General features: G+C 40.6%; 1 protein-coding gene across 3 annotated transcripts; it reads right to left on the minus strand.

Moving 5' to 3' along the window:
- Positions 1 to 75: 75 nt before the first annotated feature.
- On the minus strand, positions 76 to 21,886 carry acsl1a (acyl-CoA synthetase long chain family member 1a). 3 transcript variants are annotated; one of them, XM_058384345.1, is made up of 21 exons: positions 21,805 to 21,886; positions 13,626 to 13,874; positions 12,936 to 13,050; positions 12,772 to 12,836; positions 11,955 to 12,056; positions 11,492 to 11,591; positions 10,814 to 10,989; positions 10,603 to 10,635; positions 10,441 to 10,492; positions 10,256 to 10,329; positions 9,455 to 9,532; positions 8,630 to 8,764; positions 8,198 to 8,332; positions 7,985 to 8,080; positions 7,663 to 7,735; positions 7,485 to 7,573; positions 7,272 to 7,388; positions 6,987 to 7,130; positions 6,806 to 6,907; positions 6,523 to 6,594; positions 76 to 4,379 (listed from the first exon to the last, which is right to left on the minus strand). In XM_058384345.1, the coding sequence occupies exons 2-21, from the start codon at positions 13,824 to 13,826 to the stop codon at positions 4,239 to 4,241; spliced, it is 2,100 nt and encodes a 699-aa protein (XP_058240328.1). In that variant the 5' UTR covers positions 13,827 to 13,874; positions 21,805 to 21,886; the 3' UTR covers positions 76 to 4,238. The 3 variants fall into 3 exon arrangements, with proteins under 3 accessions (XP_058240328.1, XP_058240327.1, XP_058240326.1); XM_058384344.1 differs by lacking the exons at positions 9,455 to 9,532; positions 21,805 to 21,886 and adding exons at positions 9,573 to 9,650; positions 15,199 to 15,219; XM_058384343.1 differs by lacking the exon at positions 21,805 to 21,886 and adding an exon at positions 15,199 to 15,218.
- Positions 21,887 to 24,643: the final 2,757 nt, after the last annotated feature.

Consider the following 24,643-nt stretch of genomic DNA (forward strand, 5'->3'; position numbering starts at 1 on the left):
TTGGCAACAGTTTGGTGTTTCCTGTTCCAGCAACATATTTCCACTCATAATACACTCACAAATGTGTATTTAAAATAAATGTAAAGGATTTTTTATTGAGGTGAGTTATCATCCTTCATAACAGCTTCCATACCATGAATCACTTTAAACATTATTAAAAACTACAAAATCTACAGCACTTAAAACATTTATAAGCCTGTTATAACTTTAAAATATAAACTCATTAAAAAATATTTAAGAATGAAAATTATACTGATTTTGTTTTGGCGTGTGAATTTATTGTCCAATCACCGAAGCGACTCTTCGGAGTCGGCTCCGTTCGATCACCACAAACAGTTCCCTCAAAGAGTCGAATCAAGGAATCGAATCCTTCATCGAAGCATGCAACTTGGCGTGGATAAATGTGGTAAGAAAGTGTTTTTTTTTTTTTTAAGGCGTATTACTTTTGTTTCTCAGTATGTCAGTTTTAATCTGAACAGTTCTGTTAATTATTTATATCCATATTGAACTTTTTTAAGTAAAAGTTTAACAAAGATATGTTATGTTGCGTTAGCAAAGGTGAGCTAGTTGTCTAATGTTAGCCAAATATTTTAGTTCAGTTGGGTTTTAGCCTTTAAACTACGACATTTAGGTGATATAAATGCTGATCATTCTCATTAATAAATAAATACAGCTTAAAAAACTGTCTTTTTCTACTGTTCAATTACGGAAAGTCTCAGATCTGCGAATCGATTCTCTCTGGAACCGCCGAAGGAACCGACTCTTTCACGAACCGACACATCACTGCTCGTCAACTTTACCTCACGGAAAACTGGTAAGAAAGTTTTTCTACTGAGTATTTAATTGTAAAAGTTAGCTCTTAGGTTAATTATTGATGTTTAGATGAGGAAACCATGGGGCATTTTTGTGCAGTTTTCCAACAAAAGGAGGCTATTTCAGTGTTAGCTCAGTGTTCAACTCAATATTCAATATGGTGTCCATTTGAAGGAACATTTTAAGGTGCTCCTGAAATTAAACCTGGTGTTTTAGCCCTTTTTGTACTTCCCTTTCCCCAGCAACATGTGTTTGCATTATAATTTGTCACTTATGGGTGAATTCTAAACTTTTGTCCAATTAAGTTCTCTCAAAAACTTTTGGATGATTCCTCTGGTACTAGTTCATCCAGGTTCTCTCCTGAATGAACAGGGAAGGTGAAGTTTGTGTAAGTTGTTGCTTTTTGTGTTTTAGATGGAGTCGTTTAATGCTGGATTGTCTCCACGCTATCATCAACCTGTTTTCACACAACCTAATATCATTTTTTTCCAAGTAGCATGAAATTAAACTAACCCTGATCCATGGACCTTCCACATGAACTCGTCTGTTCTAGCAAACTCCTGCGGGTGAAACATGACGAGGTTGTTTTCAATTAATTAATTATAAGAACCTCATGGGATCAGTGGGAACGTCTTGAAAGTTAGAAAGAAGGTCTGGTTATCTTGTGTAGGTTGAGATTTGGAGGACATGGTGGTCAGGACAGGGAACATAACAGTGCTTCGAGTGATTTCAGTTCAAAACGAATGTTAACGTTGCCATTTAACTACATTTTCATCCACCTGAAGCGAAGCTAAACGTCGCTGGAAGATGGAGAATTGTTTTCCACCTAACGTCGCTGTAGCAGTTCATGACTGCTGCTATTTATTCGTGTTCAGATGTTTATAGCGGAAAAGCCTGCTTTATCTGTGAGAAAGCCGTGAAGCTGCTGAAAACTGTTAGCTAGCTATCTTTTAGAAACCTATATTTTTTTTTATCACAGTTGTAATCCATTGTTTTGATTTTGTTGAATACTTTAAATGTTGTGAAGGATAAGCTGACCTCTGCTACCTCTACAGGCAGATGAGTGCTACCTGTACAGGTATTTTATTTATTTTTTTATTTATTTTATACATAGAAATAATACGTAGTATCTGTCAGTGGTTTTCTCTATGCAGAGAGAAAAAAAGAAAAGTTTTTGTTGTCTCTAAAGGAGAATGAAACTAGGGTGCATCATTTATGACACCGATCAGCCATAACATTATGACCACCTGCTTAATATTGTGTTGGTCCCCCTTCTTGCTGCCAAAACAGCCCTGACCCGTCGATGCATGGACTCCACTAGATCCCTGAAGGTGTGCTGTGGGATCTGGCGCCAAGATGTGAGCAGCAGATCCTTCAAGTCCTGTAAGCTGTGATACTTTTGATTGCAATTAATTAATCGATCTTCATCAGACTCGCTCATATCCTTACGCTCGTCCATTTTTCCCGCTTCTAACACATCGACTTTGAAGAGAAAATGTTCACATGCTGCCTAATATATCCCACCCACTAACAGGTGCCGTGCTGAGGAGATCATCAGTCTTATTCACGGCGCCTCTCAGTGGTCATAATGTTATGCCTGATCGGTGTATACAAACTGCAGTGATTGTACATAGCACAATATTTGCCATGCAGTCAGTCTTCATTTTAAAACAGGATGTTTTCCTCCATCAGACTGAGCGCTCTGAAGTTTTACAAAAAACCACAAAACCTTATATAGATATAGAATCCATTTATTTCACCCACACACAAATAACGACCTTCAGTACTGCAGTAATTATACACAAAAAAATACATACACTTAAAACATAAATAAATCTGTACAGAATTTTGTCAAATAGGAGTGGCAGTGATTTTATTTTTTTTTTCCCAACCGGAGAAAGATCTTAAATAAACTTAATTTATAACACAAGAATAATAATAATACAAACAGTTTCTGTGCTTAGGTAAACTTGTCAGCATGATAAATGTGACGAGTGTTTAATTTAGTTTAATATTACAGCAATGCCAGGTTCTCACATCTGGTCAGATGTTGATTTATTTCCTTTACCAGCGGCTCTGAGGGCAGTGCAGCTGTGAACCACAGGTTTATATTAATGCACTCTTGTTCTAATGACGAAATTGCTGTTGTGTAAGAGGAATAAAACACTTTAGGCCATCGTTGTTATTGGAAAATCGTCAACTTCAGGACGATAACTGTAACTCTTCTTGGATTATTTTCCTATAACGGCACGACGGCGGCTTTTTCTCTCTCATTTTAAACATACACCGATCAGGCATAACATTATGACCACTGAGAGCTGCCGTGAATAAGATCTCCTCATCATGGCACCTGTTAGTGGGTGGGATATATTAGGCAGCAAGTCAACATTTTGTCCTCAAAGTCGATGTTAGAAGCAGGAAAAATGGACAGGCGTAAGGATTTGAGTGAGTTTGACCAAAAGGACCAAATTGTGATGGCTAGACCACTGGATCAGAGCATCTCCAAAACTGCAGCTCTTGTGGGGTGTTCCCGGTCTGCAGTGGTCAGTATCTATCAAAAGTATCCTTTAAGCCCATAGAGGCCTCACCTCACAACATACAGGATCTGCTGCTAACATCTTGGTGCCAGATCCCACAGCACACCTTCAGGGATCTAGTGGAGTCCATGCCTTGACGGTCCCCCTTTTGCTGCCAAAACAGCCCTGACTCAACACAAGGTGGTCATAATGTCATGCCTGATTGGTGTATTCGGCTATAAAATCACGATCAAGTTCAAAGGTTTAAACCAAAAACTATTCGTATAAATCCATAAAAAGATTTGCTTCAACGCTAGAAACGTAACCTGACTTAGCAATCAGTCTTTGGCACTAAACAGAAATAATTCATATACAGATCCACATGGCACAGAGAAAGATACAGAAGGCAGCGTACTGAAGCTAGCAACAACCAAACATTTAAAATAAAAAATAAAATTTAAGAAAGGAAACCCTGTTCTCAATGTCTTCATTTTGCTGTGAGACCATCTGAGTGAACATCTGAATTATTAATATAGTAATTTACAAGGAACAGTTTGGACAAAAAAAATTTTAAAATATATTTGTCAAACATTTGATCAGTCAGGACATGTTTAGTTTATACTTTTTTTTTTATAATAAATGGGAGGTGAAGTGCTACATATTTTTTTTTTATATTTTTCCTAAACTGTTCTTATTAAAATGATTGGTATTGACAGAAGGCATTTACTGGCCTGAAGGCATTGAATAAATCACATTGGTTACCTAAATATGTTTAGGCAAAAAGCTCATGCGCCACCAAGTGGACATCATCGTAACTGCACTTTATTTACACAGAGGATGTGCGTTTGAGAGATCACGTCACACTCTCCAGTTTTCTCCAGCTTCTTCTCTCTCCCGCTCTGTGTGTGCTTACATCTTGATCTTGGCGTAAAGCCGATTGATTTCTTCTTTGAAGTGGTTCTTCAGCTCTGTTCTCTTGGCCTTCAGGGTGGGTGTGAGGAGGCCGTTCTGCACGGAGAACATCTCGGGGGTCAGGGTGATGTCTCTCACCTGGGCAGACACGGGTAAGAGTGAACATGAAACCTGGATGAAGTCCAAAACTAGTTCAATTCTTAAATGATGCAGACCCCTGGAAAAAGTTGTAAAATGGAGTTGTTTCTATTTTGACAGTCACTCAAATGTCACTGAGCATGTCATGTATATACTCCTGTCTGTAGTGACTGAATGAATATGTGCATGATTTTTCTTTTGCTGTGTTGTGTATCTGATCACTTGGCCTTGTCTTATCTGCTTGTCTTAAGAAACAGTGCATCAGCAGGTAAGGTTCAGTGCTACAGCTCAAACTCTAAGCTTGGACTAATTTCAGTCTCATTTATTTAGTCTCACTAATTTAAAGAAATTCCTTAAAACCCTGAGCATTGCTTCTTTAGTAATGCAGTTATCTACAGTTCAAACTCTTTGCCATAAATACATGGCTATAATATATTTGCTTCAACAAAGCATCTGAGACAGCGAGGCATGGACTCCACAAGTCCTCTGAAGGTTTCTGTGGTATCTGGCACCACAGATCCTTTAAGCTGCGAGGTGGATGCTCCATGGATCGGACTCGCTTTTTCCAGAACGTCTCGCAGATGCCTCTTAAGATGGAGATCTTGGGAATTTGGAGGCCAAGTCAGCACCTCAAAGACCGTCATGTTCCTCAAACCATTCCTGAACAATTTTTGCAGTGTGGCAGGGAGCATTAACCTGCTGAAAGAGGACACCGCCATTAGGGAACACTGTTGCCATGAAGGGATGTACTTGGTCTGCAACAAGTGGTACGTGTCAGAGTAACATCCAAATGAATGCTAGGACCCAAGGCTTTCCAGCAAAACATTGCCCAGAGAATCACACTGCCTCTGCTGGCTCAGCTTCTTCCATAGTGCAGCCTGGTGTCATGTGACAGGAGTCAGCATGGACGCTGACCGGTCTGCAGTTATGCAACTTCAAACACCGCAAGCTCTGACAGCTTTTGAGCAACTCTTTCTGCAGTTTGTGCTACAGAAGCTCCTCTGTGGGATCGGACCAGTCATCCCAGCCTTCACTCCTCACACACATCAGTGATGCCTGTTGCTGGTTCACCAGTTGTCCTTCCTTGGAACACTTTTGTGGTAGCAAGTGAACGGCCATTTCTCAGCATTGATGTGTTGGAATCATGTGTTTAGCTGTAAGCATATCCAAAGCAACAAATCTTGTTGGATGTTCCCGATATGCAATGGATAGCCAGTCTGGTCTGATCCCACAAAAGAGGAACTGTAGCACAAACTACTGAAATAATTCTGAAAAAGGTGTGTGGACACACAAAGCACTACAGCTTGCTGTGTATGGAGCTGTGTAGCTGCAGACTAGTCAGAATACCCATGCTGACTCCTGTCCATCACCGAGAGCTTGTACAATGTGCATGAGAACTAGGTGCATGCAAGTCATTTACTGGAAGAAAAGATTTTATCCTGATGCACTATGGGAAGAAGGCGAAGTGTGGATGCTCTGGACAATGTTCTGCTGGGAAACGTTGGGTCCTGGCATTCTTGGTGATGTTACATTGATATATACCACTTATCTAAACATTTGTTGCTGACCAAGTACACCCTTTCATAGCAACAGTATTCCCTAAAGACAGTGTCCTTATTCAACAGCTCCCTACTACACTGCAAAAATTGAATATGACAAAGAATTCAAGGTGCTGACTTGGCCTCCAAATTTCCTAGATCTCCATCTGATTGAGTGTCTGTGGGATGTTCTGGATAAACAAGTCTGAACCATGGAGGCCCCACCTCACAACTTAGAAGATTTAAAGGATCTGCAGCTAACATCATGGTACCAGTTACCACAGCACACCGTCATGGGTCCTGTGGAGTCCAGAGCTGTTTCGGTGGGAGATGTAACCTACACAATATTAGGCAGATGTTTTATTGATCTGTGCTGTTAACCAGAAGATGATGGACTCATGCTTTCCTAAGGAGTTTTTAGATCTACAGCCAGGTTCCTGTAAAACACTAGACTGAGACCAGTCTAGTGTTAAGAGATTTATACAGATATAACTTGAATGGGTAGTTTTACAGCTATAAAAATCTATCATGTTCTCTACACGCTTAGGAGAGAGGAATTAGGGAAGGCTGTCTGCCCACAGAGCTGACCACCACCATCAGCTGACCTGCTCAAAGGATTTCAGACCGCCCTCTTTCCCCAGCCGAACTATGTCCTCAAGAATGGCATTTTTCACTTCCTGTTGAAATGGGCAAAAAAAAAAAAAAAAAGAGGAAGTCTCACTTGTAAGCATACAAACCAGGCAAACGGTAACATTCCACTCTAAAATGCTGCTATATCAATACATATGTTTTTAGATTAATTTAACAAAACTAACTTTAATGTAGAATGATCTGACATGTGACCTTGCCATGAACAAATTATTGTTACACTGTGTGTTTCTGTGTCACCTTGCTCTTGCACAGGTCAAGGTAGGAGCCCACGAGACCTCGCTTCTTTGCCCATCCTGGGAGGATGTCCGGGTCTGGTACCACGATGCCGACTAAACATGCCTACACACACACACACCATAATTAATGTTTACTCACACCCCTATATTTCACCAGCTTCATTGTGGTGTGTTTGTAGGACCTTCAGACTGTCTCCGTGAACGAAGATCTGCGCCACGGGGTCACTGTGGACGTAGATGTTCTCGATTTTCTCTGGAGCGATGTACTCGCCTTGAGCCAGCTTAAAGATGTGCTTCTTCCTGTCTATGATCTTCAGAGTGCCGTTCTGTGACATGAAGAAGATACGATAAAAGATCCTGATCTGAACACACACGTTTGAATCTAGGCATTGATTGTTTTCAGATTAATTTATATATTTCTGAAAAACACACCTGACTATAAATATGTACAAACATGACTAATTTACCGGAAGCCATTTGCCGACATCACCCGTGTGCAGCCAGCCGTCGCTATCGATGGCCTCCGCCGTCTTCTCTGGATCTTTCAGGTAGCCCTGGAACACGTTTGGTCCTTTCACACACACCTAAACAGAAAAAAAATCACCATATAAACACATTCAGGTTTATATAGGTCACACTCAGGATTGGCTATGAGGAGTTTAAATGCAGCAGTGACACACCTCCCCTTCCCCATTGGCTGCATAGTAGCTCATCTCTGCCACATCCACCAGTTTAACATAATTACAGGGTAAAGGAGGACCCACGTGACCTAAAACACACACAACACAGCAAGTTCCGCAAGTATATCTCTAAGTCAAACCTCATAAATCGTGAGAACGTGTGTGTTGGTAGTGTTACCTGCCGTCCAATCTCCTGGCATTGACATGGAGCATCCTGCAGTACATTCTGTCTGTCCATAACCTTCATAAAACTGTCACACAGAGAACAGCAAGCTGATAAAAAAATACATACACACAGACACTGCTTAATCATCACAGTATAACACCAAGGCTCCTGGAGATCAGTCAGTCCAGTTAGGAAGCTGTAAGTGATTGTGAATCAGTTTTAGCTGCTGTAGCTCAGTAGTTCACAGCAGTGCTGGCAGCACTTCTTCACCATCTGATTTATTGATGGCAAGAAGAAAATTATGTGATGTAATAAAGTAGGTGTAATATATCACCTGGCAGCCAAGAGCAGCTCGCAGGAACGTCAGCACTGTGGGGGAAACTGGAGCAGCACCGGTGATCATCAGCCTCACATGCCCACCCAGACTCACCTACACACAACAATGGTGTTACTGGTGTGTTAATATTTACCATAAAATGTCCAGATAGCTGAATATGTCACTTTTCATTGGCACCAAATTCCCTCGTTAGTTTCCACTCTGTGTTACCTGGACTTTGTTGAAGATGAGCTTGTCCCACATGCTGTCCTTCCTCACGATGCCGCTGCGCAGCTCCGACTCTTTCCTCCGGGTGGCGAAGTCGAGCAGCCAGCGCCTCAGAGGAGTGTTCGCCTGCCCAAAGATCTGAACACGGCATATTAATCACTTTGAGGAGTTTTATGTTTGTTTTTTATGGTCTTCATTACATATATATATATATATATATATATATATATATATATATATATATAAAAATAACGCCTCACAGCTAGCAAAAGGCAAACACTGAGGCATCCCTGGTTTTATTTCTCACTTTTAGCTCAAATGCACAGCCTTCGACTGCCCAATTTCATGACATACATGGAGCAAGTCCCATCAACAATCACAGGGGAGTGTGTACATGATTACACACACGTGTGTGTATTGAATGTGTGTCGTCACCTTGTCGAACATGCGGTTAAGGAGTCGGGGGACCACGGGGAACACCGTGGGCTTGAGAGTCTTCAGATCGTCCATCAGTGTACGAATGTCACCCTGAAAGTAACCGATCTTTGCTCCGTGCACCAGGATCACACTCTATACATAAATCATCAAGATAAGTAAATAAAATCACACACAATATTTAGCCTGGTTAGAGGAGAACATTTCCAGCAGATCTGTGTGTAAACTGCTCAAACATGCATGCAGTCCAATTTATTCACATTCAGTTCTTAAGCTAAATACAACAACTGTAGCAGGTCCGACAAAAATACTTGTTAATTACATCACCCAAGTGCTATCTAGCTAGCTCATGTTCATGAAAGGTAACCTTGAGGTTTTTCGTTATAAACATCAGAAGTCTGTTTAATGAGAAATGTTAAGCGTGTTAAAAATGTCATCTTGTGTATATATAGAGCCTTTTCTTCTCTTTCTAATTCACCCGCATGTAAGATGTTTGTATATTCTTAACATTTTTTCTTGCTTTTGCCAATATTAGCCAAGTAATTCGTAACTTCGCAACATCCTAATTTAACATTTTGGCATATGATAAAGTTTAAGTGATTTATCTACACTTAAAATTCTTATTTATTCTTATTAGCCTTCTAACTAGCTAATTTTCCCTCAGTCGTTATCACTCAGGGTTAGCCCAGGGTTAGGTTGCGTGTTGTTATAGAGGATTAGTTCCAAGTTCCAACCCCCACCCCCCACTGTAAACCAGACCTGTGTGTGCCGATTCATTACAACAATACAACACATTCTCTTAGTGTAGCTCAGTTTCATACGTACCTCTACCACCCTCTCGAACATGTGAGCGAGGGGAAGGTAGGATATGTGGATATCAGTGTGGTTGAGCATGCAGTGTATCTGTAAAACACACACACATGCAGGGTAAATCACACTGTACCTCCACCACTCTCTCAAACATGTGAGCAAGAGGCAAGAAGGAGATGATCGTGTCGTGACGATTCAGCCTTATCTTTGCCTACTCACAGGCACACACAAATCACGCAGCAGGAAAGGAAGCAGGTGGACAATAAAACAGGAAATGAAACAAAAACATCATAAGTGAAGGAAAAAACATCATAAATTTCACCAAATGCAATCGGGCAACAATAAAACAAATGTTTGTTGTCTGAGGTTTGCTTCTTTAGGCTAAATCTCAGCTAACAATAATACAAACTGCCTTGTTTTGAGAAACAATAAACAGTGGCTTGAGAGGGAAAGTCCGACTGCAGGTGCTACAATATAACCAGGGACAAATGTGGCATTCTTCTTTAATTAAAGAGTCTTTGACAAATTAGTAGAGTAGAAGAAAAATAATACTGCGACATCACAGTGACATTTTTACATGTTATGAGATCATAAGTCGTATAAAAGTACTAAACCTAAAGTTTGTCGCAAAATCAATCCACACTAATCGAACACATTTCCTCTTTTAAGACAAAGACGTGTACATCTGAGCATGAAACAGCTCTGAACCCAGAAAGATACGGTGTAAATACGCTAACATGTTTCTGTTTTATTTATCAGGCTGCTAACGAATTCCCAGTGACCCGTGTGTGCCGAGTCAGAAACCGTCGGCTGTACCTGAGTGATGCGGATGAAGGCGGCGCAGTTGGAGATGACGTTGCTGTGTGTCAGCATCGCGCCTTTCGGATTCCCTGATGGGAGAAAATAAAACAGGTTTTTAAATGAACAGTCCAAGTCCAAGATAATGAAACTTATACACTCTTCTCTCACACACACACACACATACACACACATACACACACCTGTCGTTCCACTGGTGAAGCAGATCAGAGCGAGGTCTTCAGGTGTCGGAGGCTACAGTACAAGAAAATCCATAAATCAAAGCAACCCATCTGTTCACAGCAGCACAAATTATTCATTACATTCTGTTTGAAATGCAGGAATTAAATCCTGATTCTGCTTACCATCGGGCGTCTGTGGGAGGCTTTGCCAAGAGCCTGCAAGAAACATACTCGGTTTAGCTGCTTGTGTGTACGTGTGTTTGTGTAAGTAAATCAGATAACACCTGTGTGAGGATAATATTTAAAGAGCAAGTGTGTGTATAGTTGGTAACACACAAAGGTGTCTGCATTTGGCTGTATATAATCATACACATGTATTTGTGTGTGTGTGAACCTCCAGTTCTCTCAGGCTGATAATCTGGATGCCCTCCTTTTCCGCTTGTCCCGTGAGCTCACTGTCCTTCTCCTCCATCAGTACGATGGTCTTGATGCTGTGCTCTCGACCTGACACACAGTCCAGCAACGTACGCACCTTCTGGACCACGTCACATATAACCGTCGAGATCTCAGCTAAAGAGAGAGAGAGAGAGAGAGAGAGAGAGAGAGGAGGACAGAGACACCCAAACTAATCATGTGACATGTCTGTTCTATTAATTATGCACCTAATGCAGTATGTAAAGTTTACATGCTAAGCTTTAGATCACAATGACCAACACGATGTGCAAGTTATTTGGCTGCACAACTCGATGCCAGCCTGGTGCTGCTGCAGTCTACAGTGCCTGAGAAAGAAGAAGTTGTGGAAGGCGGCCATTTTAGCCGAATTTGGAGCTCTATTTCTGATTAAAATGCCGCTACGCTGCTCAATGTGTTTGAATAGATCGTTTTTCCACAGTCACTCACTTTCATTTAACCTGAGTTAATAAATTCTTTTTTTTGTATTTATTTTGTGTAGACTAAGGTGGAAACTGTCACTGGTTCAGTTTTGCTACGTGATTTTAACTTGGAGCAAACCAGCAAAACTGCTCAAGCCTAGTCAAACTCGGTGTGTGTGTGTGTTGGTGTGTGTTCTTACCTTTGTCTATGATGTAGCTGATGGCCTCAGTGCCCAGAGTGTCATACAGTGGAACAGCCACCAGTGAGTAGGTGTAGCAGGCCAGCTCTGATATCGTCCACTGTAACCACAGAGCCAATAATCAGTAACATAACACAGTCCTTATGATAGTACTGGAACATCAGAGTCAATTCTTGAAGACTTTTGGGTTTGGGATCAAAAAATAAATATGAAAACTACGGAAACACAACATCTAAAATGGGAGCTAAACTATTGGAACACAGTGCTAGCTGAAAAAAAGCTTAATATTTGCTTGCATTATTTCTTGCAATAAATGCTTCAAGCTGGTGAACCAGTGATGACATCATCATCTGTTGCATTCTTCTTTTGTGAATCACAATACTGTTAGCATGGACTCATCAGGGTAGTGTAAGATTAGAGTCTTAATGCTTGCATGGGCAAATAATGATACACCAATGCGCACCTCAGGTCTGTTCTGGGAGAAGATACCGATGTATTTGTCTCCTTCTTTACTGTGACCTCTGTGGAGCAATGCTGAACCAATCATCTCTGCCCTGTCTGCAACCTACACACACAAACACACACACAATATTCTAAATAACACTTCTGCATGAATAGACGTTTATCATAGAGAATTATAAGAGTGATATGGCACAATTTGAACAATATAGAAATGTATTCTGCTAGTATCAAACGATTACCTTGGCATAGGAGGACAAGTACTGAACTCAAATTAGAGAGTTTATTTAGGAGAGGGAAGATGGTGGGCTGGTGCAGGATTTGTTGTCTGTAAGTTAGTGTCTTCAGGTGTGGGAACTGTGGTCTGGACAGTAATTATAGTCTGACTGGTTACAGAGTCGTGAGGGACAACTGGTAATACTGGGGTGAAGAATAGAAACTGTTGTCCATTTGGTTACAGTGGTGGTAGGGGTGATCCAGTTGGTTACAGGGGTGGTGGTAGGAATGGGAAATAAGATCCAGTTGGTTACAGGGGTGGTGGTAGGAATGGGAAATAAGATCCAGTTGGTTACAGGGGTGGTGGTAGGAATGGGAAATAAGATCCAGTTGGTTACAGGGGTGGTGGTGGGAATGAAAAAGGAGGTCCAGTTGGTTACAGGGGTGGTGGTGGGAATGGGAAATAAGGTCCAGTTGGTTACAGTGGCGTTGGGAATGGGAAATGTGGACTGACTGGTTACAAGATGTTCAAAAATGGCCTGCTTTAAATGTCACACACCTAAAATCTGCTGCTGTTAATTCAGTATTCACCCATGGCATCTTACCTCTTTGTACGAGAGCCATTCATACGGCTTCTTAGGTTTTCTCGATCCCAAACAAGGACCGTTATCTGAGCAGGACAAACAAAAATAACACTCAACATCATTGTCTCAAACTGATGAAACATCTACTTTGTAAAAAACAGTGGTGTTTATTTTTGGCCACTCACTGGAGACTCTGATTCCACGCAGAAACACCTCGTACATGGTCCTTGCATCATCGTAGAAGTGCATCATCAACCTGTCGCTATCCAAGAGCACAGAACGGCGAGCGTATTCTCCACCCTGGAAAACATCCCAAATTTAGTTGGGCTGCTAAGACGTGTCTGAAGACTGAAGTTTGGGATTTAAACCCTACTCTGTACCGCATTCCCTCAGAGCCCTGAGCATGATTCGACGTGATCTGTGTTTAAACGCTTAAAATGCAAGCAAGAAATGAACATCATTACTCATACAAAGACTGAAGACCTGTTTCTCTACTAATCCCTCTGTAACATTTCCAGATTATAAACAGCTTTACAGAAAGTAAAGAGATAGGAGGAAAAACAAAGGGATGGAAAGTCATAAACAGAGAGACAGAGATAAAGACACGGGCAGAGAAAGACGAAGGCCTGAGGTTTTCTCCTTTTATTGTAAATTCAAGCTGGTGGTTGCCAAGGCTGTCGCTATGGCAACCGAGCAGGCTGAGCACATCTCCTTCTCTTTCTGTGATCATACAGAATCAGCGTTCAGGTCGTTGTAGCAAATTCAAGACAGTTAAGAAGAGATGTTGGAATGCGGTTTCACAATTAATACAATTAATGACTGCATCAAAATCTAGGAAGGACTAAACATTCAGTATAAAATCATAAGAGCTGTACCTCCACTTCCACCTCCACAGACTGCATGGTGAGGTCGCAGGGGGGTTTCAGGGCTCGTGGTCTGGTGGCGTACCAGTAAGTGGTGATGGCGGCGAAGGCGCCCATGCCCATCAGCGTGTTGGTGGGTAAACTCCGTACATATTGCCTGAAGTCGCCCAATTCAGGCATGCGGAACTGCCAGATCAGATCCTGGACCTGCATGGCTTGGCCACTGAGAGGCGCTCCTCAGTCAAAACCACACACGCAAATCTGTACAGAGAAAACAAAGAGCAGAGAGACAGGAAGCTCAAATTAATGCATTAACACTATCTTTACAGCTGTGCAGCTATGGAGGTGTGACCTCTGCAGCGGTCAGTTATAGTGAGATGGGCGTAGCCTCTGTACCAGTCAGTCTCAGTATAGGGAGCATGTTCTCTGTCCTGACATTAACACAAAAGAGAACATGACTGGAAGCATGAGGCTGAAAGTTTACACCAAATATTTGTGTATAAAAAATTAACCACAAACATGCAACCACACACACACACACACCGTATTTCTCCGGTGACCCTGTCCTTCACTCAACCCAACCGCTGCTGAAAATAGACCCCACACACTTGCACACTCATGACTCAACTGAATATAGCAGCAGGGTCACGTCACACGTCACTCAGGTTGTATCTCGGCATGGCAAGCAGGAGTTGGATGGGAGTGTGGGTGTGTCTTTGACTCCATATATGGAAGACTTTAACTAGAATGTCACAGCCATTCTGTTATGCTCATGTAATCAAACTCAAAGACACCCCCACCTGAGGGAGACACACCCTCATGTCTCCTGAAAAACACACCCATCTGTCCCTTGAAAGGCACACCCACCTGTCCCCTGACAGTCACACCTACATGTCCCCTGAACGACACGCCCACCTGTCCCCTGAAAGACACGCCCCCACAGCTGTCTCGCTCAAACACACCTCCTTCTTTCCCAAAGTCACACCCACCCATGTCATTCAGACACATGTAGCCCTCAGGGTCACGTCCACTAGTCTACACATGGAGCTCTATAAATATACAGCGCTTCATCACAGCCAATAGCCGCTAACGCTAAACACACACCCACCCACACAGACAGTGTGTGTGAATCTCCGTAGTGAATCACACGATTAAAAATCAGACAGACGGCTGAAACAGAATGATTACAGAACGGCGGCTGGAGGAAGTGTGTCTCTTAGAGAAGAGTGCGAGATTTAAATCGAAGAAGCTGACGGTAAACTCTAAGAAGGGTTTCTAAATGACTAAGAATAGAAAAGCAACACCCCCTCTCACACACACACACACACTTACACTTACTGCTGCCTCACAGACACACCAACATGCTGTCTTCCTCTCTGACTCTTGGTTTGATCTAAATGTTTGAGCAGAGCGATATAAACCCTGAACAAGTGTGTGTGTGTGTGTGATTTAGTACAGCAGTGTGATCCTGGCATTCATCAAGCAGGTTCTTTTATACCACTTCCCTATTTCATACACACACACACACACACACACAGGCAAACAGCTGACCCACATTAAAGCATGAGTGTGTTTATATAAATACCAGCAGAGCGGCTCGGAGCTGATAGTCGTGTGGATCGTCGCAGCCGGAATGGAGTGTGTGATGTTGACCTACTGCTCATCACGCAATACCACACACACACACACTAAAAGGAACACATTCTCCATGTGTCGGAAACAGAGCTAGCAACCCACCACATGTGACTCCAGTGTGTGTGTGTGTGAACAAAAACAACGTCATGTTTGATTAGTGACCAGGAGCTGCATGTAATTAAAGACTCATTTTAATTGTTTGGAGTGTTTTTCTCAGCAAATAACCATCACATCTGATAGAAACGTTCAAGTCTCATTTTTAGTCACTCAGGCTTCGCGCGGTCTGTATAAAAGGCTCCGTGGCTATGGCGAGCTAGCTAAGGATGAGTCATCTCTAGCGGCTAGGTAGCTAACTGCGCTGTACAGCACTAATTTCACAGAGAAGAATTCATTTCAAATCAGTGAAAGAAAGCAGCAGTATGGTTTCACATCCCTCAGTTATCTACTTCTTTAAAATCAAATATCTACTTGATTAAAGACAAGTGTGTGTGTGTGTGAGAAATGTTAAATCAAGGGTTGTGTAAAACAACCTCTAAAACTTCCTCTGTAAAACAGAGGAAGTAAAACAAGCCTCAAGGAAAACCCCTATAACATGATCATGAAGGCTGCTGTGGCTAAAAGCTGTACAAGAGTCTCATTGTTTATAAACACACACAAACACACACACAGTCTGTAGGTCATGTAAATTCTTCTCCGAGACTTAACAAGAGTGCTGCTGAAAAACTCTCTAATCCCATTCTTATTAAAAAGTTTCATATAAGAACCAATTATTTAGCCTTTAGCTGCGAGCGCACATGGCTAGCCAGCGTCCCTCAAGTTCACACTGAACATGCTAGCCTACGTCCACGCCTTACTTTCTTTTCTACATGTTCAGTATTTCACCGTTTAGCTTTACAGCTACTCCAATAACAAGCTAACAAATAGACTATATTGCCAAAAGTATTGGGACACCCCTCCAGATCATTCAGGTGTTGTTTTTCAGGGGTCGGGCTCGGCCCCTTAGTTCCAGTGAAAGGAACTCTTAATGCTTCAGCTTCATACCGAGAGTTTTAGGACAATTTCATGCTCTTTGTGGGAACAGTTTGGGGATGACCCCTTCCTGTTCCAACATGACTGCACACCAGTGACCAAAGCAAGGTCCATAAAGACATGGATGAGTGAGTTTGGTGTGGAGGAACTTGACTGGCCTGCACAGAGTCCTGACCTCAACCCCATAGAACACCTTTGGGAGTGGAGACTGTGAGCCAGACCTTCTCGTCCAACATCAGTGCCTGACCTCACAAATGACCACACTTCTAGAGGAATGGTCAAAAATTCCCATAAACACACTCCTAAACCTTGTGGAAAGTCTTCCCAGAAGAGTTGAAGCTGTTACAGCTGTAAAGGGGCGGGACAACTCCATATTACATTCATGTGCATGGAAAGGCAGACAATACTTTTGACAATACTGTGTAGCTTTTTTAATCTGATGCCAGCTTTAATGAAGAAAAGATTTACAGGTATAGAAATTGGGATTGGAATATAAAACCCTGCCACACAGATAAACGATCAAGGTTAAAGACTTTTGAAATGCATCCAATCACAGTGAACCGTTCCTCACGATAGTCTGTGATTGGTCAGGATGATGGCAGAGACTCTTCCGAGTGACGACACAATAGATGTGTTACAGGTGAACCGGAGGACTGGAAAAAGCAAATGACAAGCAAACGGAAGAATCTGGAACATGTTCTGGGATGACATCCCGTGTGTGTGTGTGTGTGTGTGTGTGTGTGTGTGTGTGTGTGTGGGTTTGAAGGGGGTTGAAAGGGAGGGGGTGTGTGGGACAGCCTGCTACGTTCATTAAGCCACGTATTCACTCAGCAAATGTCTGGCATTAACTTACCTTCAGCTCAAACCTTTAAGTCTCCGTCTTTCTGCTCAACTAAAACAGATTGTTAAGTAAATATGAAATACAACCGGTTAACTGTCTATTATTAAAATATAACTATTATTATAAAAAAAAGAAAAAGAATTCTACAGTACAGGTAAAATCTTTAGATGTATAAGTAACAAATTGGATTAAGAGAGAGGTAAAATAGGGGACTAGAATATGGTTAAAAGCTATAGCAGTCTTACATTAATGTTATACGTCATATAATAAGTTACTATTAAAATAAATTAGTTAAATATGGAATATAAAGTTCAGCAAATAGGTACACTATATTGCCAAAAGTTTTGGGACATCTGCCTTTACACACACATGAATGTAATATGGAGTTGTCCCGCCCCTTTGCAGCTATAACAGCTTCAACTCTTCTGGGAAGGCTTTCCACAAGGTTTAGGAGTGTGTTTATGATCATTGAGATTTTTGACCATTCCTCTAGAAGCACATTTGTGAGGTCAGGCACTGATGTTGGATGAGAAGGTCTGGCTCACAGTCTCCACTCTAATTCATCCCAAAGGTGTTCTATGGGGTTGAGGTCAGGACTCTGTGCAGGCCAGTCAAGTTCCTCCACACCAAACTCACTGATCCATGTCTTTATGGACCTTGCTTTGGTCACTGGTGTGCAGTCATGTTGGAACAGGAAGGGGTCATCCCCAAACTGTTCCCACAAAGAGCATGAAATTGTCCAAAATGTCTTGGTATGAAGCTGAAGCATTAAGAGTTCCTTTCACTGGAACTAAGGGGCCGAGTCCAACCCCCGAATTCACTGATTTGGAGGGGTGTCCCAATACTTTTGGCAATATAGTGTAGCTACAAAGAATCAGATCAGACCAATACAAAAAAAAATGAAAAAAGTTAAAGCAAAGCAAAACAGATAAAAGCGAGATAGATATTAATTATTATTATTATTGGGTTTTTTGTCTCTGTGGATAAACCTACATTCAGACAGTGTGTAAACGGGTCGCTGTAACAGGAGACAGAAGTCAAATGGTTACAAAAGAATGTGTTTCTCCATTTCCTCTTCTGTGTGTATGAACACGGTTACTATCTTCAGAGCGCCATTCTCTCTCTCTCGCTCTCTCCCTCTCTCATTCAGCACTTTTCCCTCCACACCAAAACTTCAGTTAACGCAGGAGGAAGACACCCACCCTCCTGTTTGTCTCTGTGGCTTCCTCTTTCCTCATGAACAGCTAAGAGTTACAGCAGCTGTGAAATTTATTTATTTGTTTATCCTGACAAATCTGACACTTTTGCATTATCTGACCAGCACCATCATGAAGGTAGAATGATCTTTTTACCTTTCTATATTTGAAATCTGGATGAATTAAAACCTTTATAAAAATTTCCCACTTGCTTTATATCCTCGAGTCAGAAGATTTGACTATGGGAATAATAGAAATAATCAATTAATTAATTAGCTTTCAAACAAATGCTGCTGCGATCTACGATGCTTGAGAACTCGGACATTTTAGCCGACTTTGGAGCTTTATTTCTGTATAAAACGACGCCTCAGACGCTGCCTCGGACCTCAACATACGTTCCAATCGATCATTTTCCCAGATCAGGTTACACAAATCTGCATTTTTTAATTCAGTTTTATACTGAAAAGAACATCTTTACAATTCGTCTTTTCTTTTCGGTTCAAAATATTCTGAGAATTGATCCGTAAACGAATTCGACTCAAAGACGGTATTGAGAATCGACCCCTGAATAACACAGATTCATGAGGCAAGTAAAAATGACTGGAAAAATGGATTAAGTGTATAATGATAGGCTGAAAAAACAAACAAAAAGGGTAAAAAAAAAAATGGCCAGGTAAAAACGTGGATTTTGTATGAATGATATATATGGACTAGGCTAAAAAAAAAAAACAAGACTAAATGTACAATAGTTAATTGGTTAAAAGAAAAGAATAAATCTGACTGCATTAGGTGTGGTGAGGCCAGACAGAGGTCTAGTTCATGCCAGGACTTAATGTAAAAGAGAATCAGTCTGGGGTGGACGGAAAAGGAAAAACGTGTGTGGGGGGGTATACCCAAACCTCAACCAGCTTCTCTACCCAAATTCCAGACATTCCTGCATGTATCTGGCAGGACGGATGCAACACGTCTGTGAGCTCACACACGTGTCCTATAACACGGCTACACTGCGATTATAACACCAGACTTCTGACTAGAGTTGGAATTAATCCTGCATTTTTTTTTTTTTTCTACAGATTAGGATTGAACCCAGAGCCGGTGTGTTAACGTCGAACTGAAAGAGATGATCTGGACTGTGTGACAGCTGTGGACAGATGTGGAAAATCTGATTAATGGTGCTGCGGGTCACCAGAGCACTTCCTGTGATCAGTGAGTCTGGGTTTTTTTTTTTTTTTTTTTTTTTTAAACGCTTACAATCTTATAAAAGCAAAACCCTGGCTTTAAAACGAATAACAGTTCATTAAAACGAGTGGCAAAAAATATCCTTAAAATGGAATAAAAAAATAAATCAAAAAGTATTTGGGGCTCGTTCTCTCTCTTCTTTTACACTAGCTAATTTCATTTCATCAAATATTTACACAAGGCTCAGCAACTATGTCTAAATTTTACTTAAACATTTTGTAATAAGAGCAGCGACAATCCATCCTGCAGGCAGGGAAACAATAAGAACCATTATTCTGGGTTTCCAAGATGGCTGCTTTCATAATTTTACAACACGTCAGGATGATGAGACATCGAAGATACACGATACTGCCAAAAGTTTTGGGACGTCTGCCTTTCCATGCACATGAATGTAATATGGAGTTGTCCCGCCCCTTTACAGCTTCAACTCTTCTGGGAAGGCTTTCCACAAGATTTAGGAGTGTGTTTATGGGAATTTTTCACCATTCCTCTAGAAGGGCATTTGTGAGGTCAGGCACTGATGTTGGACGAGAAGGTCTGGCTCTGGAGGGGTGTCCCAATACTTTTGGCACTTGTTTTTCTTTGATGCAAATGTTACTCTAGTGCCTTTGTCCCATTTCTCAGGTAAAGTTATGTCATCATTGCTGGTCCTGAATTTAATCCAGGACGTCTTTCATCAGCGTCTCGATCACCAACGCACATGACATTACAGTAAAGCTTCGTTTCATCCACTCCCTTCATCCCAAACCTCAAACCACTTAAACTGAACTCCAGACATTCCCGAGTGCATCTGCTTAGAACATTTCTCACAGAGCTGAGGTCTTATAATCTGCTTCTTGCAGCTTCAGAGGCAGAAGTAAACCTCAGTGATGACTCATCTTCCGTGTAAGGGCACTTTTGTTCGAGGTTACACAGCATTGTGTGTGTGTGTGTGTGTGTGTGAGATCTCAGTCTCAGCATACACAACCATTTTATACATTTGAGCAGTATCCCAAATCACTGACCTGTACTAGCGGGACACTGTTCAATGTAATGATGCAGTGATGATAGACATGCAGAAAACTTCTCAGGAATGTAAACATTTTCCTTAGGAAACACACTCTGACGCTTTAATTACCGTCACAAACACAAGAACTCATCTCTAATCAGTGCTCCAGACTTGCCCCATCTCCTCTCGCTAGCTTAGCTCCCCGGAGTGTGGCCCAGAGGAAGCACCTGTTAGCCTTCATCCTCACCGGTCAGTAACGGTCGCATGATCAATGAGTGATCAGAAACGTGAGTACTACAAGCTCACATTGTCCTCACATGACCTCGCGTGTAAAACAAAAACAATGGAGCTGGATTTCACGCTCTGATCGAGTGATAAATTTCCCACACGCTCAGTTATCGAGTGGTTTTTGCATCTGCTTACGTAATCTGATTTTTTCCACACGGGCCCAATTCGGGGCTGCAGCTGCTGTCGTGGCTTTTTCCTTGAGGGTCGTGAAGCAGTGGAGCCAACGAAACGTCCACTTTAACACCAGTGTGTTTTCCCCAAAAACAATGGCTGTGTTTCCAAACAAAGCTGAAGATCACACAAGTTTAGAAGGTCAAGGCACATGGCTCCAGCACATGGCCCACTGCTCTAGTTACCCCCTGTGCTGACCAGTTTAGTGTTTTAACGTCAGAAAGTGTTGAGAATGGAAACACTGACATGTTCAGGACATGGGGTCAAGACCCTGTGGCCTGGGGGTCAGTACCACTTGTCACTGGTAGTTCCACCTGTGGTGCATCTTCAGAGGTTTTACAATGCATCCTTAATGACTTTAATAACACACTGTATACATGTTTTCTAATGAAACACACACACACACACACACACACACGATAGAGATAGTGAAGATGCAGGATGACACCATCACCCTCGTGACCAGGAAATGGACTATTAGGTGGCTTTATTTCTGAGAGTCCGTTAACAAGTGGTTAAAGGTGGAATGCTTTAGGGTGAACATTAAAGTAGCATATATAAACATGATAAAAGAAAGACATGTAGGACTTGTAAACAGAAAAACACACAACATAAACGTAAGCGCGTGCAATTCTGACATTATGCACGGAATTTCCCCATTTCCTTTTAACGCTCCACTTTCGTCTCAAACATGCAAACATCTTTTTTTAATCCAACAAACGATCAGCACTCTTCTTGCGCTTTATAACGCGACCCAGTTTGTTTGGCTAAAAAAATAAAAAATAAATAAAAATCTGGACGAACCTGAAGCGCGTGAGCTCCACGTGAACGCCGCCGACATCCAGCGAGACACACTGTTTTTTATTCCCCAGCAAACGCCTAGTCCCGCAACAAGACCCGCCTCCTGCGCTGTGATTGGCCAGCACGCTGGTCTCTGCTCACATGTGGCCCGTTGATTGGATCTCGCTCTCACTGGCGTTAGCAGCGACGAGCCGTACGAATCAACTTTGTGATTCGATTCTTTTGAACTACAGGAGATAAGTTAAAGTGAATCGAACAGTCAGAGTGTCGATTCTTGTCAATTTGATTCACCACTCAGTTTGCCGGTACACAAAATGAAGAAGATTTTAAAAAAAAAATGACATTTTATCTTTAGTTAAACTTTTAATGGCCTAGAAATTTTTTTTTTTAACAAACACACGCACAGAAATGGGATATAAAATATCAAATATCTATATAAAACGTGCACAAGGACTACATTTATAAGTGGGAAAAAATACGTTCATGCTTATTTAAAGTAATTGTAATTAGTGTTATACAAAAATGTGCAGAGTTTACAAGCCTGCCACTGTATATAAGCTAGAATTAGGTTATGAAAAAATAAAGGTTTTTAATATTAATAATCCAGAACAAAAAATAAATAATGATCCTATATATATATATATATATATATATATATATATATATATATATATATATATATATATATATATATATATATAGGATCATTATTTATTTTTTGTTCGTAGGTGAAATATGTTTATTTTGTTTATTTTATCCAAATTATGGTTTGAAAATGGATTATTTGGATGAACACGTGGTGTAAACAGTGCACAGTATCCCTAGTGGATAAATTCAGCGTTTACAGCCGCCATGTGAAATTACTCAACCCCTCATCATTCGCGTTCTCATTAGACTAACAAAAACGGACAAAATAATATACTAAAAAATATCAAACGGACCAATTTTTTCCAAAACTTAAAATAAAACAGTATTACAATCTCTGAATTTACAAATGTTGAAAAGCTTTGGTCATTTCAGTGGAATCTCTTACTTAAATCATATGCTTCCACGTATCGTAACGAATTATTATTTTTTATATAAATTATGTATTAAGAATTATTAAATTTTATGTCATTATATTTCATGAATTATAATTTCTATGTTTAAATTATGTTTAATGAGTCATTTCTAGATAAACACTGCCCTCTAGTGGATAGAAACCGCATTACATGGAAACCGTCTCTGTGGTGAAGTGGTAGTTGTTAACTTTCTAAAATTCTTTTTAAATTTTTTTTTTTTTTTTTTTGAGGGACACTTTAGATCAATATATAAGATTTACAATACACACACACACACACAAATTAGTTACAAGAAGTTAGCATCTGGCGCACATTAACTTTGTGTTAGACAGGTTTTGTGTAAAACTTGTTTCCTTGCTGCTGCTGTGCTGTAAATCTGGTAACATGTGCAGCTCCGGCTGCAGTAGTTTTGTGACTGTAGTCTGTAATGTTGGTGTCTGTGTCAATAAATAAACTCACAAATTTTGTGTCTTTATTGAAAGTTAGAGATGATTGCATGTGTATACAGGAGATAAAAGGCTGTTATGGGCTCAATACAACACTCTTTGTGTGCATTAATGTGAGACGGACTCACGGTGCTTGGGCCCCGAGGTCACCGCGGGTCACTGTGTTTCACATGAAGGCCTGCTGTGCATAATCCCCAAAACCTACATTGGGACCAATATATTTTGATCAAATAAGCCTATTCTACATGTCAAAGGATCACTGGACCCTCACCTGATCTGGGCATGAGACATTGCCTCAAGTTTCCAGACAAACCGTCAACCTTTTTGTTTTTTAATCTAAAGATGAATGCACATGGAGAGTAATAAATATTATATAAAATACAGTCAGACAAGGTGTTTATTATTATTATTAGTAGTAGTAATAGTAGTAAAAGTAGAGGTATTTATTTAGGTCACAATTATATAAAATTACAGCTCTTAAAGGTCATTTCAATCTTTATTTTTAAGATATATTTATGTATATTGATATTTACTTTACATAATTGACTACCGGCTTTGTCACGTTTTTATTCTTAATGTATTTATTTGGCCCATTGCTGCATGTAATGCTATTTTTTCCACAAGTTTAAATATATAAATATGCATAGAAAATCTTGCTATAAATGATTAGCAAGTCCAAATGAATGAGTTTCATGTCGTTAAAATTTACAACTAAGAAAATTTTTTGGTGTTGAGATATTATTATTATTATTATTATTATTATTATTATTATTATCGTCCACGCGGGGGCGCTCTAACATAAAAAAATACCTTTAAATTTCAAAAGTGCGCTAAACTAAAAGTCAGAAGAAAGCGTTATAAGGTAACAGAGTTGACTAACAAGTAAACTAATAAAGGTATAGAGAGAATATCGGGGATATATGAAGGAAATGCTAATTAATTAAACATTAAAATCGCAGTAAAGCAGCAGATCTCCGCTCCGTGCTACATGCTAACTCACTGCTCACAATTTCGAATTCTGTTTCACGCAGATATCGCGTTCTGATTGGCGCTTGCAGGAAAACACCATGGCAACGGACCATTCCACTGAGGGGGAAAATGGGGGGGGGATGGGGAGATCTAACATGACGTACACTGCAGCTTACAGTCCACACGTGAAAATGATGAAAATATATCAATATAAATTATGAATATTGTAATGTTATTAAAAGTGTTATAGTTTTAAGTTATTGTTAATGTTAGAAAAATAAAGTAAATAAAATTATTGTTTATAAATAAGCACAAGTTCTGCTATAGTGCAGTAATGATATTTTGAGAAATATTATTTTGAACATT

Source organism: Hemibagrus wyckioides, linkage group LG29, assembly GCF_019097595.1.
Source record: "Hemibagrus wyckioides isolate EC202008001 linkage group LG29, SWU_Hwy_1.0, whole genome shotgun sequence".
Lineage (NCBI taxonomy): Eukaryota > Metazoa > Chordata > Actinopteri > Siluriformes > Bagridae > Hemibagrus > Hemibagrus wyckioides.

Bases quoted from the DNA above. Each gene is read 5' to 3' on its own strand.
- acsl1a (XM_058384345.1), bottom strand. From the start codon at position 13,826: ATGCAGGTCCAGGATCTGATCTGGCAGTTCCGCATGCCTGAATTGGGC. The intron at 12,837-12,935 runs GTGAGTGGCCAA...TGTCCTGCTCAG, and splicing joins GCGTGGAATCAGAGTCTCCA to ATAACGGTCCTTGTTTGGGA. The intron at 10,636-10,813 runs GTTCACACACAC...TGTTTCTTGCAG, and splicing joins TCAGCCTGAGAGAACTGGAG to GCTCTTGGCAAAGCCTCCCA.